The sequence below is a fragment of the Nicotiana tabacum genome, chromosome 12, assembly GCF_000715075.1.
Source record: "Nicotiana tabacum cultivar K326 chromosome 12, ASM71507v2, whole genome shotgun sequence".
Classification (NCBI taxonomy): Eukaryota; Viridiplantae; Streptophyta; class Magnoliopsida; order Solanales; family Solanaceae; genus Nicotiana; species Nicotiana tabacum.
In genome coordinates, this window is record NC_134091.1 from 110,784,889 (window position 1) to 110,801,292 (window position 16,404).

Below are 16,404 nucleotides of genomic sequence, written 5' to 3' on the forward strand. Positions count from 1 at the left end.
ACTGAGGTTAGTCTTGATACTTACTGGGTACCGTGGTGTACTCATACTACACTTCTGCATATTTTTGTGCAGAGCCAGGTATTGGAGATATCGAACTTGGACAGAGTTAAAGCGGGATCGTAAGGATTTAAGGTATAGTTGCTTGGTCGTCGCAGTCCCTTGGAGTCTTTTCATTTCATTGTACTGTTAATTTTTAATCAAACAGTATTGTATATTCGGTCCTCGTGATCATTCCATGTATTCAGTTAGAGTTCGTGACTCCATATTATCAGTCTTGGGTGGTTGTTGTATTCATACTTGTTTTCGCTGTTTGCTTTCAATTATCTATTTAATTAAAAAAAATGGCTTGAAATGTAATTGAAATCGGCTTACCTAGTATTAGAGACTAGGTGCCATCATACGCATGAGGTGGTATTTTGGGTCGTGACAGTGTATGTTCAAGGCTCGCTAGGGAGTAGAATGCACACTTAGTGTCCGTTACAACTGTCCAATCTTGGTCATGACAAACTTAATTACTTTAGTTAAGAAAAACATATATATATGTACGTTCAGGGTTCGATTGGCGGGTAGAATACTCGCTAATTGTCCGTCACAACCATCCAATGTTAGTCGTCATGAAAAACTTGATTAATTTTAGTTAGAATAACAATTATATGTATGTTTAGGGTTCACTTGACGAATAAAATGCTCAGTAAGTGCCTATCACAACCATCTAATTTTGGTCATGACAAACTAGAAAAAGCTATATGCGAACCTTACCTATAGACAGAACAAGACATCACAGGCTAATAGCCAATATAGAACATTGTGATTACATACACACTTCATTTTGATTGCTATGAACTTGTTGTACACCACCTTAAATCTGTACATGTTATTTTTGTACTTGTTTTAACATTTCATATGTACTTTGAGTACTTGGTACCAATCAAAATTGTATTTAAATAATTTAATTTCTTATAGTATGCATATATTCTTGACGCTCGTATGTCACTTCATTTGTTTCTGCTTCTCTTGCCTAATTTAATTTTTTCTTTAATTCATAGTAGTATATAGAAAGAATAAAACTACGTTGTTCAGCATCACTAATTAAGAGACCATGTTCGTCCAACGTAGGATAAAACATAAGACCAATTTTTTTAATTGCCACCCAAAAAGTGATTTGAACATCTAATTAAAGAAATTCATGCAAAGACAAAGTTACTTTGCCTAGTCAAATAATTGAATAACAGAAAAGTTTTTCTTCTATTAGGTTTATTTCTTCTAACACGTATCTTTTGAATTAGAGAACTCATAAGATATATTTTTCAATAGTTAATTGCATCTTTTGCTTTTCTTGTTTACTACTTCCTGTTTTATCTGCAATTCTTTAAAAAATATAAAGATATTTGGAGAAGACAACTCCCCACCCAACCCCCACCCCACAAAAAAAAAGTAATTTTTGTGTGATGAATCAATATTAAAGACGAATTAGTCTAGTTGTAGAACAATGGCCTCACCATTCTTTCATTTCTATGGAGAATATTTTCTTCCACTCATGTGATTACTGAATTTTGAAAGGACGGCACATCCATTTTAAATACTTAAATATTGTTAAAATAAATAATAAATTAAGACCATTAATTAAGGAAGAAAAAGCAGACAGTAGTCAGACAAGATTTTATGACATAGTACGGTGTAGATTGCACACCCGCACATTATTTTTAGAATATTAAGTTAATTAATCTTAAAAATGGTAGCTCCAACTATTATAAGATAAAATTTTTGGGGTTGGGAGTTCGTGGGATGTGCTCCTTAATTTTAGGTTCTCACGCAACCACGAGAAGTTTTATCTCTAATGGTAACTTCCTAATTATTAATTACTTATTTGAATTGAGTAAATAACTATCCCTACTTTGTCATATTTTTTGCCTTTTCTCTATCTCTCTCTCTCTCTAAGCCATGCTCTTGGTGCACGTTAGTTAAACCTGCGCCTCCGGTGGTTCCAACGCCAAAGGACGAGGAAGAGGACGGGCCGACCAAAAAAACTGCCCATCGCTACCTTTGGAAGCTCGGTGGGAACTAGGTTACTATCACGACCCAATTTCCCTTCCGTATGACGCCGTGACGACACCTAGTCTCTATGACTCGGTAAACCTAATATTTGCGGAGTAATGAAATAAAAATATAAAAAATGACCCAATTGAATGGGGAGTCTGGAGTCTCTTTGAGCAACTCAAGAGTTTCTAAAGTGTTGAACCTCAACGGAGAACAATCAGGAGGTCAAACACCATAAGCTCCAATTGTCACAAATCTAGAGGCTATCTATTCTCTGGACAAATCTAATGAGTCTTTAAGGGAGGAGGAACAAATTGTGAAAATTGAACCTAAACAAGAGAACCCAGATCTAAAAGCTGGTGAGGAAAATGTGATGCCAAAGAAGACATGGGTCACTCTGTTCTTCGGCAATCGATGGACTGAAAATGGTATGAATCTAGCTTATATTCCTCCTATAATCGTAGATGGGAAAATTGTAGTCCAATTAGATACAACTGAAGTTGAAAAAGAGGCTAAAAAATGGCGTAGTGCACTGATTGTCTATGTGATTGGTGAAGCCCCAGGGTATAATGCTATGAGTCGATATGTCAATCAAACCTAGAAAAATGTGGAGGTTACATAGATTTTCTTGCATGAAGAGGGTTACTATGTGGTTCGGTTTAAATCAAAGGAGGATATGAAATCAATCTTCCATGTCGGACCATATACTATCAATAACAAGCCTATCATCCTCAAACCCAGGTCACCGGATTTCAATTTGAATGAGGAATTCCTCACTGAGATCCTCTTATGGGTTAGATTCCCTAAACTCCCTATGTATTGTTGGGGATTCAACTCTCTTAGTCAGATTGCTAGTGCTATTGGAACCCCTCTCTTTGCGAACGAATGGACCACTAAACAAACTAGGATTTTTTTTGCGTGAATGCTGATCGAAGTAAATGTCACTAAAGCCTTACTTAGTATGGTGATTGTTTGTGACCAAAGTGGTCGACAATTTCAGCAAGCTATTATTTATGATTGGAAAACTGAGTTCTGTGATAAATGCCTAATAATATGACACATTTGTCTCCCACGGCCAGAAGGGGTTGAGCAGCAATTTGAAAGACCAAGAAGAAGGAGAAATAGAAAACCCTTATCCTCACCAACAAAGGCCAGCCCCTGTACAAGTGTGGAAGGTTAGAGATGGACCCCAAGGGGGTAATGCCTTTGTTTCTCAGCAGAACACTGATGCAACTAAATCTACTCCTCAATGTGATATGGGTGAACAAACTAGCTATCAGATTCCCCTACAAAGAACATCTAAAGCACATCCTCTGAATACTATCAACAATCAAGCTAGTATCTTGTCCTTACCTGAGAGGTTAGAGGGAGGATATTGCTTAAAACCCCAGCAGAAATAGCAGGATGAGCAAGCAACACTACAGATGAGTATCTTGACGAACATAAGGAGCATAAATTTCACAAAGAGTCCTGAACTAGGGAGCACAATAGAGTTCCCTGAGTTAAAGTCAGTAACCACTCGGAAATGAGGTGATCTTTGGATATCCGAGGGACATAGGACAGGAAATCCATTAGCCTATGTTAGTGGAGTAAAACATTAACCATTCAATGACTTGGTTGATATGGAATGTTAGGCGTATTAACAAGAGGTATAAACAAAAGGGACTGAGGAGTTTTTTAAAGCTGAAACACATTAAACTAGCATGTTTAATTAAAACTCGTGTGCTAGAACCAAAGCTAGACTAATTAGTAGGAACATTGTCCCAGGATGAATGATGCAGGGTAATTATCAGAAGGAAACAAATTGTAGAATTTCGATCTTATGGGATGCTTCTATATATGATATTGACATTATCAGAAAAGAGGGCCAGCTGATTCATTGTATGGTGAAGGGAAAAATTGATAGTATTGACTGTAGCTTGACCATAATATATGGATATAATACTATGGAGAAACGAAGGGTCTTGTGGTATTAACTGACCGAAATGTCTCAGAAGGTAACTACTCCTTGGATGGTATGTGGTGATTTTAATGCACCTTTATACCCCTAGGGTAGGTTGTTTGGTAATCCCATAACCAGTGTTGAAGTGAAAGACTTCTCTGATTGCATCCATAGCTTATTTCTTAATGAGCTACCTTGGAAGGGGGAATACTACACATGGTCCAATAAGCAGCAAGGGGTGGATAGAATCTATAGCAAAATAGATAGAGTGTTTGGAAATGATGCCTGGATGATGAAATGGGGGCACATCTACACTGAGTATGACCTGTCTTATGTATGTGATCATTCCCTCATGTTGTTTACCATTAAGATGTCTCACTAGAATGGAAAAATCCCTTTTAGATTCTTCAATGTTTGGGCTGATCACATTGAGTTTGGAGCTACTGTTGCAAGAGTCTGGAGCCACAAGCTAGCTGAGGATGGTTGATAAATATTTGGCTGAAGCTGAAAAAACTTAGACTTGTGCTCAAGAAAATCAATGCTGAGGAATTCAAAGGGATCTCTCAACAAATAGAGAATATCAGAAAGGAACTTAGGATGATTCAAGAGAAGCTGACAAAGCAGTATTCAGATGACCTATTAGAGGTGGAAAAAAATACTATACTGAAATTTGAGAAGTGGTCTTTAATTGAAGAGAGTGTCATGAAATAAAAGTCCAGAGTTAAATGAATACAACTTGGAAATTCTAATACAAAGTATTTCTCAGTTGTCATGAAGGAAAGAATCCAAAGAAAATAGATTGTGGAACTCAACTCCATTGCGGGAAACAAATTAACAGATACTACTAAGATAAAGGATAAGATTATTAATTTCTATAAAGGATTAATGGGCACCACAGCACATACAATGCTTGTTATCAACAAGCAGGTCATGAAGACTGGCCTTGTGCTATGTCATGCTCAACAGATATTTCTTTGTAAAGAGGTTACTGACAAGGAGATTTATGAGTGCTTATCTTCCATAGGTGATGATAAATCCCCTGGTGTAGATGGGTATAATACGTATTTCTTCAAAAAGACATGGAATATAGTCAGAACAGATGTTTGTGAGGCAGTCAAGAACTTCTTTACTACGGGGAGACTATACAGGGGCATAAATTGCACAACCATTACCCTTATCTCTAAGACAACATGTCCAAATTCAGTGAAAGATTTTTGACCTATTGCATATTGTAGCGTGCTTTACAACAAAGATCCTGGCAGCAAGGATCAAGCAGATCATAGGGGACATTATCTGTGATGCCCAATCTGGGTTCATCCCTGGAAGGAAAGTAGCAAATAGCATCCTAATGGCATATGAACTCGTCAGATCTTACACTATGAAGAACATATCTCCTAGGTGTATGATAAAAATAAACTAGAAAAAATCCTACAATTCAGTAGAATGAATATTCCTGGAGCAGGTAATGGAGGAGCCAAAATTTCCTAGAAGATTCATTCTCTGGGTGCTAGAATGTGTTAGAACAGTAAACTATTCTATCTTGATTAATGGAGAACCTATTGATCCCTTTGATGCTGCAAGAGGCTTAAGAAAAGGTGACCCAATATCACCATTATTATTTGCCATAGTTATGGAGTACTTAAGCAGAAATCTCAATAGGTTAAAAGAAGATAGAGCTTTTAGATACCATCCCAGATGTGCTAAACTAAGAGTTACTCATCTATGCTTTGCAGATGACTTGCTCATGTTTGCCAAAGGGGAAGTATCATCGGTATCTAAAATTCATAAATCCTTCATGGATTTCTCTAATGCTTCTGGATTACAAGCTAACCTGGACAAAAGTTTAGTTTATTTTGGAGGTGTCTCTCAAACCTCTAGAGATCTGATACTACAAAACCTTGGTTATGTGTCAAGCGAACTTCCTTTTAAGTATCTGGGAATCCCCCTCTCCACAAGAAAGCTTTCTCTAATTCAGTGGAAACCATTAATCAACAAAATGGTGGCAAAAATTTCATCTTGGACCGCTAAGAAGCTGTCATATACAGGAAGGGTTCCGCTAGTAAAATCAATGCTATTTGGCATACAATCCTATTGGGCTCAAATGTTCCTACTGCCGGCGAAAGTGAGTAAAACTATTGAAGCCTACTGCAGAAGTTATATTTGGTCAGGTACTAACAATATCACAAAAAGGGCTTTGGTTTCTTGGTAGAGGGTTTGTATCCCTAAATGTACATGGGGATTCAATCTCATCAATTTAAAAATGCGAAACAAAGCAGCACTTGCAAAAGACTTTTGGACTTGGCTCATAAAGTAGATAAGCTTTGGATAAAATGGGTGCGTGCTTACTACATAAAAGTACAGCAAATGGCCAGCTTTAAAGTGCCATAACAAGGAATTGGATGTTAATGAAAATCATTGAAGCAAGGAGCATAATAGAGGATGGCATGAATATCACTAGAAAAGGGCAAAGTGTGATAAGAAGAATCTATTTGCAGCTTATTGATAATCCTACTAGGGTGAACTGGAAGTGTCTTATGTTCAGAAATGAAGCGAGACCCAAAGCCACATTCACAATGTGGCTCCACTTGCAAGATAGACTTCTCATTGGTGAAAGACTATCCAAATGGGGAATACTAGTTGATGCAGGGTGTGCTTTCTGTCAAGAACGAGTTGAATCTAGAAGCCACCTCTTCTGTGAATGTGATTTTGCGAGGAACATATGGTGCAGAGTAATGAGTTGGCTTCAAAGACAGAGATACACGGCTATAAGTTGGGATAAACATTTAAAGTGGTCTATCCAGAATGGCAAAGGTAGGTCACAAGAAGCTAAGATGTTCAAACTCGTATATGCGGAAACTATTCATGCTATTTGGTTGGAAAGGAACCAGAGGATATTCGAAAAGGAATCCAAAGAAGGAGAAAGGTTAGCGAGAGAAATTGCCTATATCTGCAATATTAGAGCCTCGGAAGACACAAGAAAACTTCTCCAACTTTGTATTTTCTGATTTTTCCGTTGGTATTTGAGGAATTAGACCTGATAGTTAGAATTAAGTTACCAGTGATACACTAACAGAGAAGTAGGCAGAAAGTGTAGAAAGATAGTCTAATATACAACACTAAGAGCAATCCTCCTCTACTAGAAGTTTTGGTATTTAGCCTTGTTAGTTTTCTTTTGGACAGTTAGCTGTGTTGTAGCTAAACTGTGTCTTTGTAAAGTTACACATTGGTGATTAATAAAATTCTTAGTTACCAAAAAATAAAAGTTACCATATATAATTGTTATTTTGGTTAAGCCAAGTGGCAAGCTAATAAATGCCAATAATATATGGTAACTTTATTCTATATTTGGCTGTGTTAGTCAAGTTAAAATATAAATTAAATTTATCTTTTGGTATCATACTTAATTCAGTTAATGATCATATGCAATCATGTTAGAAACATTTGTTATCTTTTTAAATTACTTAAATACTACTCCGTCTCTGGCAAAAGAAATAATAATAATAAAACTACTCCATATAACTATAAAACTCTTTCACATCTAAAGCCATATAATTAAAGCTTTTTAAAATACTATATCTAGATTTGAATAAAGGGAATTTCTTTTAAAAGAAATATAATGTATATTGTACACGTCTATGTTTATCCAGATAAAAAAAAAGAGTTTAAAAATTAAATAAAAGCTTACTTACATATATAATGAAGTAAACCTACATGCTGGAGAAAGAAACATCATAACAATTAGTCAATATTCAAAAAAAGTTATTTTTTTCTTTTTAAAGAATGTTTGTTTGACGAGTCAATTTTATAACGACCCGGTCAGTCGTTTTGAGAGTTGTAGCCCTATTCTCCTATTTACTGCTCAATATATACTTTAAATTTGTTATATGACTTGCCGGGGTAATTAGTTGGGTCCGATGAGTTTTTAGGAATGAATTAGAACGCTTAGTTCCAAGGTTTAAAGTTTTAAGTTGAATTAGTGACCGGATGTCGACTTATATGTAAACAACCCCGGAATAGAGTTTTGATAATTCCAATAGCTCTGTATGGTGATTTTGAACTTAGGAGCGTGTCCGAAAAATTATTTTGAAGTCCGTAGTGGAATTTGGCTTGAAATGGCGAAAGTTGAATTTTTGAGAAGTTTGACCGGAGAGTTGACTTTTTGATATCGAGGTCGAAATCCAATTCTAAAATTTTTTATAGCTCCTTTTATGTCATTTTATGAGTTGTGTGCAAAATTTGAGGTCAATCGGACTTGATTTGATATGTTTCGGCATCGAATGTAGAAGTTGAAAATTCTTAAGTTCCTTAAGCTTGAATTGTGGTTTTAGCGTTGTTTTATGTGATTTGAGGTTTCAACTAAGTTCGTATGATGTTTTAGGACTTGTTGGTGTATTTGGTTGAGGTCCCGAGGGCCTCAGGTGAGTTTCGGATGATTAACGGATTAAAATTTGGACTTAAACAGCAGCAGGAATTTTTCGGCTGGAAATCGGGGCTGGAAATCGAAGCAGGAAATGGGGGCTGGATATCAGCGGCTGGAAATTGGGGCTGAAAATCGGGGGCTGGAAATCAGGGCAGGAAATTGGGGGCATGAAATCGAGGGCAACGCCTGGACAGAAACCTTTAGTTATAAACAGGGGACTTCGTCCCATTTTTCATTTTTGACAATTTGGACCTTGGGGAGAGGCTATTTTTGAGAGATGTTCAAGGAAAAATATCGGGGTAAGTGATTCTAACTTGGATTTGGTCAATATACACGAATATATTATTATTTTCATCATTTAATTAGTGTTTTGAGATGAAAATTTGGGGAAGATTGTAGAAATTTCATAAAACGAATTTTTGAGATTTCGATGTCGATTCGGAGTCAGATTTGAGTGAAACTGGTATGGTTGGACTCGTAATTAAATGGGTTATTAGATTTTGTGAGTTTCATTAGATTCCTAGATGTGGGCCCCACATGTGATATTTGGGTTAAATTTCGGATTTTGTTAGAAATATTATATTTTCTTATGGAATTTATTTCTATAATTTATATTGATTGAATCGAATTAATTATGATTAGATTCGAGCCAATCAGAGATGGAAAATCGAGGAAAAGGCATGCTACTTGACTGATTGAGTGTGGTTTGAGTAAGTGACTTGTCTAACCTTGTGTGAGGGAAATTTCCCTTAGGATTGGTATTGATATGAAAATGTTGATGTGTTGAAAGTTGTGTATAGGAGGTGACGAGTGTGTTCACAGGCTAAATGTGGAAGATTATGTCTTTAAATTGTGTAGAGCACTGTTGCATATTAATTAAATTATTTTATTCTATTATATTCATCATCATTAATATATTTTCGTATTTTAAATTTGTGTGACTTGTTACTGCTAAGTGTTTTACCTATTTAGTTGAAACTATGTTCCTTTTATTCCGTGCATTATTTGAAGGTTGGATTTCTTAATTTAAATATTATTAAAAATGAAGTAAATGTAAATTTGTAAAATATTATTTTTGCTGAATATTTTGTGAAGGTTTTTGTATTCATTGTGATTGAGACGTGAGCTCCGTATTGCAAAATCAATGGATATTATTTTTCTGAATATTTTGTGAGACTTTGTACTCATTGTGATTGAGCCGTGAGCTCCTTATTGTGGAAGATATTCTTGTTGTTGATTTATTTTTGGAAAGTTAAAATATTTGGGCACTTGAGGTACAAATTGAGATATATTGTGATATTGATACGCATGCGGTGGTATAAGGTCTGGGTGTTGAAACGCATGCGGTGAGATAAGGGTAGCTTGATACGCCTGGCTAGTAGGGGAACTACTAGATGTCATGCGGTGTGATAAGGGTGGCTAAAACACGGGATGCTATTTCGGAAAAAATATTTTCTTTAAAATTAAATGTGAAGGCTCCTGAGGTGATATAAGAAAATGAGATATTGTGAATTTACTTATGATTTGGGACTACGAGGTGGTACCTCGGGAGTACCCTTGTTGATAATTCTTTATGGTTGCATATGCCTTCGGTTATTTTGGTAATTTTTCTTAAAGTTGTAAATTTCTATTTTTTCTTCCGCGAGGTATTGTTTGCCCTTATTATATGTAGTTAAATTATGACATACTACTTACTTGATTCATCTCCATTGTCAATATTATTATTATATTGTTAAATTGCTCACCCTGTCTTTTAATATTTCCAGTAGGGCCTTGACCTGACCTCGTCACTACTCTATAGAGCTTAGGCTTGGCACTTATTGAGTACCGCTGTGGTATACTCATACTACACTTCTGCACATATTTTTCTGCAGATCCAGGTACTTCCTATCAAACCAGGCATCAGTGAATTAGACTGTACAGAGAGACTTCAAGGTACATCTGCCAGCGTCCGCAGACCCCGGGACTCTGATGTATAGAGACACTGAGGATAAATTCTTAGAAGCTTGTTATTTATTCCTACCGGATTTTGGGAGTTGAAATTGTTAAATTGCAGTTCTTATTTATTCGACTGTTAAGGATTAAATTTCAATTTATATTCACTTATATTCCGCATTGATGAGCTTACCTAGTCTTAGAGACTAGGTGCCATCACGACATCCTACGGAGTAAATTTTGGGTCGCGACAAGTTGGTATCAGAGCTCTAGGTTCATAAGTGTCATGAGTCACAAGTAGGTTTAGTAGATTCTCGTGGATCGGTACAGAGACGTTTGTACTTATCTTCATGAGGCTATGTAACAGTTAGGAAAATGTTCACTTCTTTGATTCTTTATCGTGCGCATTTGTTAACTTCGAAGTTCTAAACCATTGGCTTTCTATTCTCTCACAGATAGTGAGGACACGCACAACTGGATTCGATGATCAGACACTTGCGCCCCCTGTTGGAGCCGCAAGAGGCCGAGGCCAGGGCATAGGCCGAGGAAGACCACGTGGTGCAACCAGAGCACCATCACGAGCTGTTGCAGAGGAACCACCAGTAGCTCCAGTTGGAGAACATGCACCTGAGACGCCGTGTTTTTGAGCATGTTTAGCACTCTAGCTCAGATAGGGTTAATTACACTTGCTCCTGCCGCATCTCATTTGCCCCAGGCTTCGAGGTAGACCAGTATAACAAGGTCATCAGCCTATGCTTACCTGATCAGTTGCTCCACCAATAGTCCGACCACCAAGAGGTGGAGGACAGGTAGGTAGGGACCGTCCTAGAGGTGGAGGTCAGCCAGGCGGAGGCCAGACAGTTGGCGCTCCAGCTCGGTTCTATGCTTTTCCGGCTAGACCAGATGCAGAGGCCTCAGATGCCGTGATTACAGGTATTATTTCTGTTTGTGGCAAAGATGCCTCAGTATTATTTGATCCAGGATCTACGTATTCATATGTGTCATCTCTATTTGCTTCATTCTTGGGCGTTTCTCGTGAGTCCTTGAGTACTCCTGTTTATGTGTCCACTCTTGTGGGCGATTCTGTTATTGTAAATCGGATCTACCGGTCCTGTATTATTACATTCTGTGGTTATGAAACTAGAGAAGATCTCCTATTGCTTGAGATGACCTATTTTGAAATTATTCAGGGTATGGACTGGTTATCTCCATATCATGCTATTCTAGATTGTCATGCCAAGACTGTTACCTTGGCTATTCCAGCATTGCCTAAGCTAGAGTAGAAGGGTTTGCCTGTTAGTTCATTTAATCGAGTTATTTCTTTTATAAAGGCTCAGCACATGGTTGAGAAGGGTTGTTTAGCTTATCTAGCCTATGTTCGGGATACTACTGTAGAGACTCCTGCTATTGATTCAGTGCCTGTAGTTCGGGAGTTCCCCGATGTATTCCTGTAAGATCTTCCAGGTATGCCACCTGATCGTGATATTTATTTCTGTATTGACTTGGCTTTAGATACCCAGCCTATATCTATCCCATCGTATCGCATGGCTCCGAAAGAATTGAAAGAATTGAAAGAACAGCTTGAAAAGTTACTAGCCAAAGGGTTTGTCAGACCGAATGTATCGCCTTGGGGTGCACCAGTATTATTTGTGAAAAAGAATGATGGAACAATGCGGATGTGTATTGATTATCGCCAATTGAACAAAGTCACTATTAAGAAAAAGTACCCGTTGCCGCGTATTGATGATCTCTTTGACCAGTTGCAGGGTGCTAGGGTATTCTCTAAGATCGACTTGAGGTCGGGGTACCAGCAGTTGAAGATTCGGGATTCGGATGTTCCGAAGACTGCTTTCCATACTATATATGGTCATTATGAGTTTCTGGTAATGTCTTTTGGTTTAACTAATGCCCCGTCAGCGTTTATGGATCTGATGAACAGGGTATTCAGGCCATATATTGACTCATTTGTCATTGTCTTTATTGATGACATTTTGATCTACTCACGTAGTAAGGAGGAGCATGAGCAGCATATGAGAGTAGTGCTTCAGACATTGCGGGAACAAAAGTTATATGCTAAGTTCTCTAAATGTGAGTTTTGGCTAGAGTCTGTAGCATTTTTGGGACATATCGTATCCGGCGAAGGTATTAAAGTTGATCCCAAAAAGATTGAGGCAGTTCAGAATTGGCATCGTCCCACTTCAGCGACGGAGATCGGGAGTTTTCTAGGTTTGGCAGGTTATTATCGTCGGTTCGTGGAAGGTTTTTCATCTATTGCAGCACCTTTGACCAAATTAACCCAGAAGGGTGCTCCATTCCGATGGTCTGATGATTGTGAGGTGAGCTTTCAGAAGCTCAAGACATCATTGACTACAACACCAGTGTTAGTGTTGCCTTCCGGTTCGGGGATGTATACAGTGTATTGCGACGCTTCGCGCGTTGGCTTGGGTTGTGTATTGATGCAGGAAAGGCAAGTTATTGCATATGCTTCACGTCAGCTGAAGCCCCACGAAAAGAATTATCCGGTACATGATTTAGAGTTAGCTGCGATTGTTCACGCTCTTAAGATTTGGAGGCATTATCTTTATGGGGTGTCTTGTGAAGTTTACACTGATCATCGCAGTTTGCAGCATTTGTTCAAGCAGAGGGACCTAAATTTGAGACAGCGCAAATGGCTGGAGTTACTAAAAGATTATGATATTACTATCTTGTATCATCCGGGCAAAGCAAATGTGGTTGCAGATGCCTTGAGCAGAAAGGCGGAGAGTATGGGTAGTTTGGCTTTCATTTCAGCAGAGGAAAGACCATTAGCCTCAGCTATTCAATCCTTGGCTAACAGACTTGTGAGGCTGGATATTTCAGAGCCCAGACGAGTTCTTGCATATGTTGTGGCCCGGTCTTCACTATTTGAACATATCAAGGCTCGGCAGTATGATGACCCACACCTGGTGGTTCTTCGTGAAACGGTACTACAAGGTGGTGCCAAGGAAGTCACTATTGGTGCAAATGGTGTTCTATGACTCCAGGATCGTCTGTGTGTTCCTAATGTGGATGAACTGAGGAAAAAGATCCCGGAGGAGGCACACAGTTTTCGATATTCTATTCATCCAGGTGCTACGAAGATGTATCGTGACTTGAGACAGCACTATTGGTGGAGACGAATGAAAAAGGACATAGTTGTGTATGTAGCTCGGTGTCTAAATTGCCAGCAAGTTAAATATGAGCACCAGAGGCCAGGTGGCCTACTTCAGCAGATGACCATACCCGAGTGGAAATGGGAACGAATTACTATGGATTTTGTAGTTGGGTTGCCGCGGACCTTGAAGAAATTTGATGCAGTTTGGGTGATTGTTGACAGGTTAACTAAGTCGGCACATTTTATTCCTATTGTGACTACGTATACTTCAGAGAGGTTGGCCCAGATTTATATTCAGGAGATAGTTCGGTTGCACGGTGTGCCAATTTCCATCATATCAGATAGAGGTCCTCAGTTTACTTCACATTTCTGGAGAGCAATACAAAGTGAGTTGGGGACCCGTGTAGAGCTCAGCACAGCCTTTCATCCGCAGACCGATGGACAGTCAGAGAGGACAATTCAGATTTTGGAGGATATGCTCAGGGCATGTGTAATTGACTTTAGAGGTCAGTGGGATCGTTTCCTGCCTTTGGCCGAGTTTGCTTATAATAACAGTTACCAATCCAGCATCGAGATGGCTCCATTTGAGGCTTTATATGGTCGGCGATGGCGTTCACCTATCGGATGGTTTAAGCCAGGTGAGGCTAAGTTATATGGTACTGATTTGGTGAGGGATGCCTTGGAAAAGGTAAAGTTAATTCAGGAGCGACTTCGTACAGCACAGTCTAGACAAAAGAGTTACGCTGATCAGAAAGCGCGTGATATATCATTTATGGTAGGTGAAAAAGTTCTCTTGAAGATTTCGCCGATGAAGGGAATTTTGAGATTCGGGAAGAAGGGCAAGTTGAGCCCAAGGTTTATAGGCCCATTTGAGGTGTTGAAACGAATTGGGGAGGTTGCTTATGAGCTTGCATTGTCTCCCAGCCTATCGGGAGTTCATCCGATTTTTCACGTATCTATGCTCCGGAAGTATCATGCCGACCTATCACATGTGTTAGACTACAGCACAGTTCAGCTAGATAATAGCTTGGGTTATGAAGAGGAACCAATTGCCATTGTTGATAAACAGGTTCGCCAGTTGAGGTCCAAGAGGATTTCTGCAGTAAAAGTCCAGTGGAGGGGCCAACCAGTCGAGGAAGCAACTTGGGAGGCCGAGCAGATATCCAGACTTATTCAGCACTTCAGGTATAATTCTAAACCCGTTCGAGGACGAGCGTTTGTTTAAGAGGTGGAGAATGTAATGACCCAACAGGTCATTTTAACTTTTAGAACCCCGTTCTCTAAAATAAAACTTCCCGTAGGTACTTGTAATGATTTATGACTTGCGGGGATAGTTGGTTGGGGATTTGGAAGTGTTTGGGGTGAAATCGGAATATTTGGTTCCTTAAGTTGGCCTTAAAGTGCTAAGTTTGACTTCGGTCAATATTTTTAGAAAATAACCCCGGAATAGAATTTTGATGATTCCAACAACTCCGTATGGTGATTTTGGACATAGGAGCGTGTTCGGAATTTTATTTGGAAGTCCGTAGTTAAATTAGGCATGAAATGGCTAAAAATAAGAATTTAAGTTTGGAAGTTTGACCGATGAGTTGACTTTTTGATACCGGAGTCGAAATCTAATTCCAAAATTTTTATAGCTCCGTTATGTAATTTATGACTTGTGTGTAAAATTTGAGGTCAATCGGAGTTGATTTGATAGGTTCCGACATTGAATGTAGAAGTTGAAAACTCTTAGTTTCATTAAGCTTGAATTGGGGTATGATTCATGGTTTTAGCGTTGTTTGATGTGATTTAGAGGTTTGACTAAGTTTGTATGATGTTTTAGAACTTGTTGGTATATTTGGTTGAGGTCCCGAGGGCCTCGGGTGAGTTTCGGATGGTTAACGGATCAAATTTGAGTTAAAAAACTGCTGCAATTTTTTCTCTTCTGTTGGACAGTCTGGGCTGTGATCGAGCCCAGATATCGAGCCCAGGTATCGAGCCCAGAGTTGACGAGGTACGGGCTCGAGCTAGTGTATCGAAGCCATGATCGAAGGTCCAGCTCGAGGGCCATGATCGAAGGTCCAGCTCGAGGGCCATGATCGAAGGCAAGGCTCGAGGGCCAGGATCGAGACCCAAGATCGAGGGTCACAATCGAAGGCTCAAGCTCGATGCCATGATTGAGGCTATGATCGAAGTCCCAACCTCGATGCCCTGATTGAGGCTATGACCGAGGTCCAGGCTCGAGCCTGTGATCGAAGCCGCGATCGAGGCCCAGTTCGAGGACTAGTTCCGAAGGCTGCTGTGCAGTTTTATAAAAAGAGGGCAGTCGTCCCATTTGCCATTTTTGACGAACTTGAGCTTGAGCAGAGACGACTTTTGGCAGATTTTCAAGGGAAAAATATTGGAGTAAGTGATTCTAACTCGGATTTGGTCTACATATACAAGTATATCATTGTTTTCACAATTTAATTAGTGTTTTGAAATTGAAATTTGGAAAAGTTTAGAAATCTCATAGAAACGAAATTTTGAGATTTCGGTATCGATTCGCAGTCGGATTTGAGTGAAACTGGTATGGTTGGACTCGTAATTGAATGGGTTGTCGGATTTCATAACTTTCACCGGATTCCGAGATGTGGGCCCCGCAGGCGAATTTTTAATTAATTTTGGGATCTTTTCTTAAAAATGTAGTATTTTCTTATAGAATTGATTTCTACAATATTTAGTGATTTTATCGAATTATTTTTGCTAGATTCGAGCCAGACCGAGTTGGATAATCGTGGAAAAGGCCTTATAGTGGATTAAATTGGAGCAAGACGAGGTAAGTCTCTTGTCTAATCTTGTGAGGGAAAAATTACCTCATAGGTGATTAAAATTAAATAATTATCGCTAATTGCGGGGGCTACGTACGCACGAGGTGACGAGAGTCCATGCATAGCTACTATTAATGCTAAAGTC

General features: G+C 38.8%; 1 protein-coding gene across 1 annotated transcript; it reads left to right on the top strand.

Moving 5' to 3' along the window:
* The first annotated feature begins 6,384 nt into the window (after positions 1-6,384).
* On the top strand, positions 6,385-6,984 carry LOC142167328 (uncharacterized). The gene has a single exon (XM_075227490.1). It carries the CDS (start codon positions 6,385-6,387, stop codon positions 6,982-6,984), a length of 600 nt encoding a protein of 199 aa, XP_075083591.1.
* Positions 6,985-16,404: the final 9,420 nt, after the last annotated feature.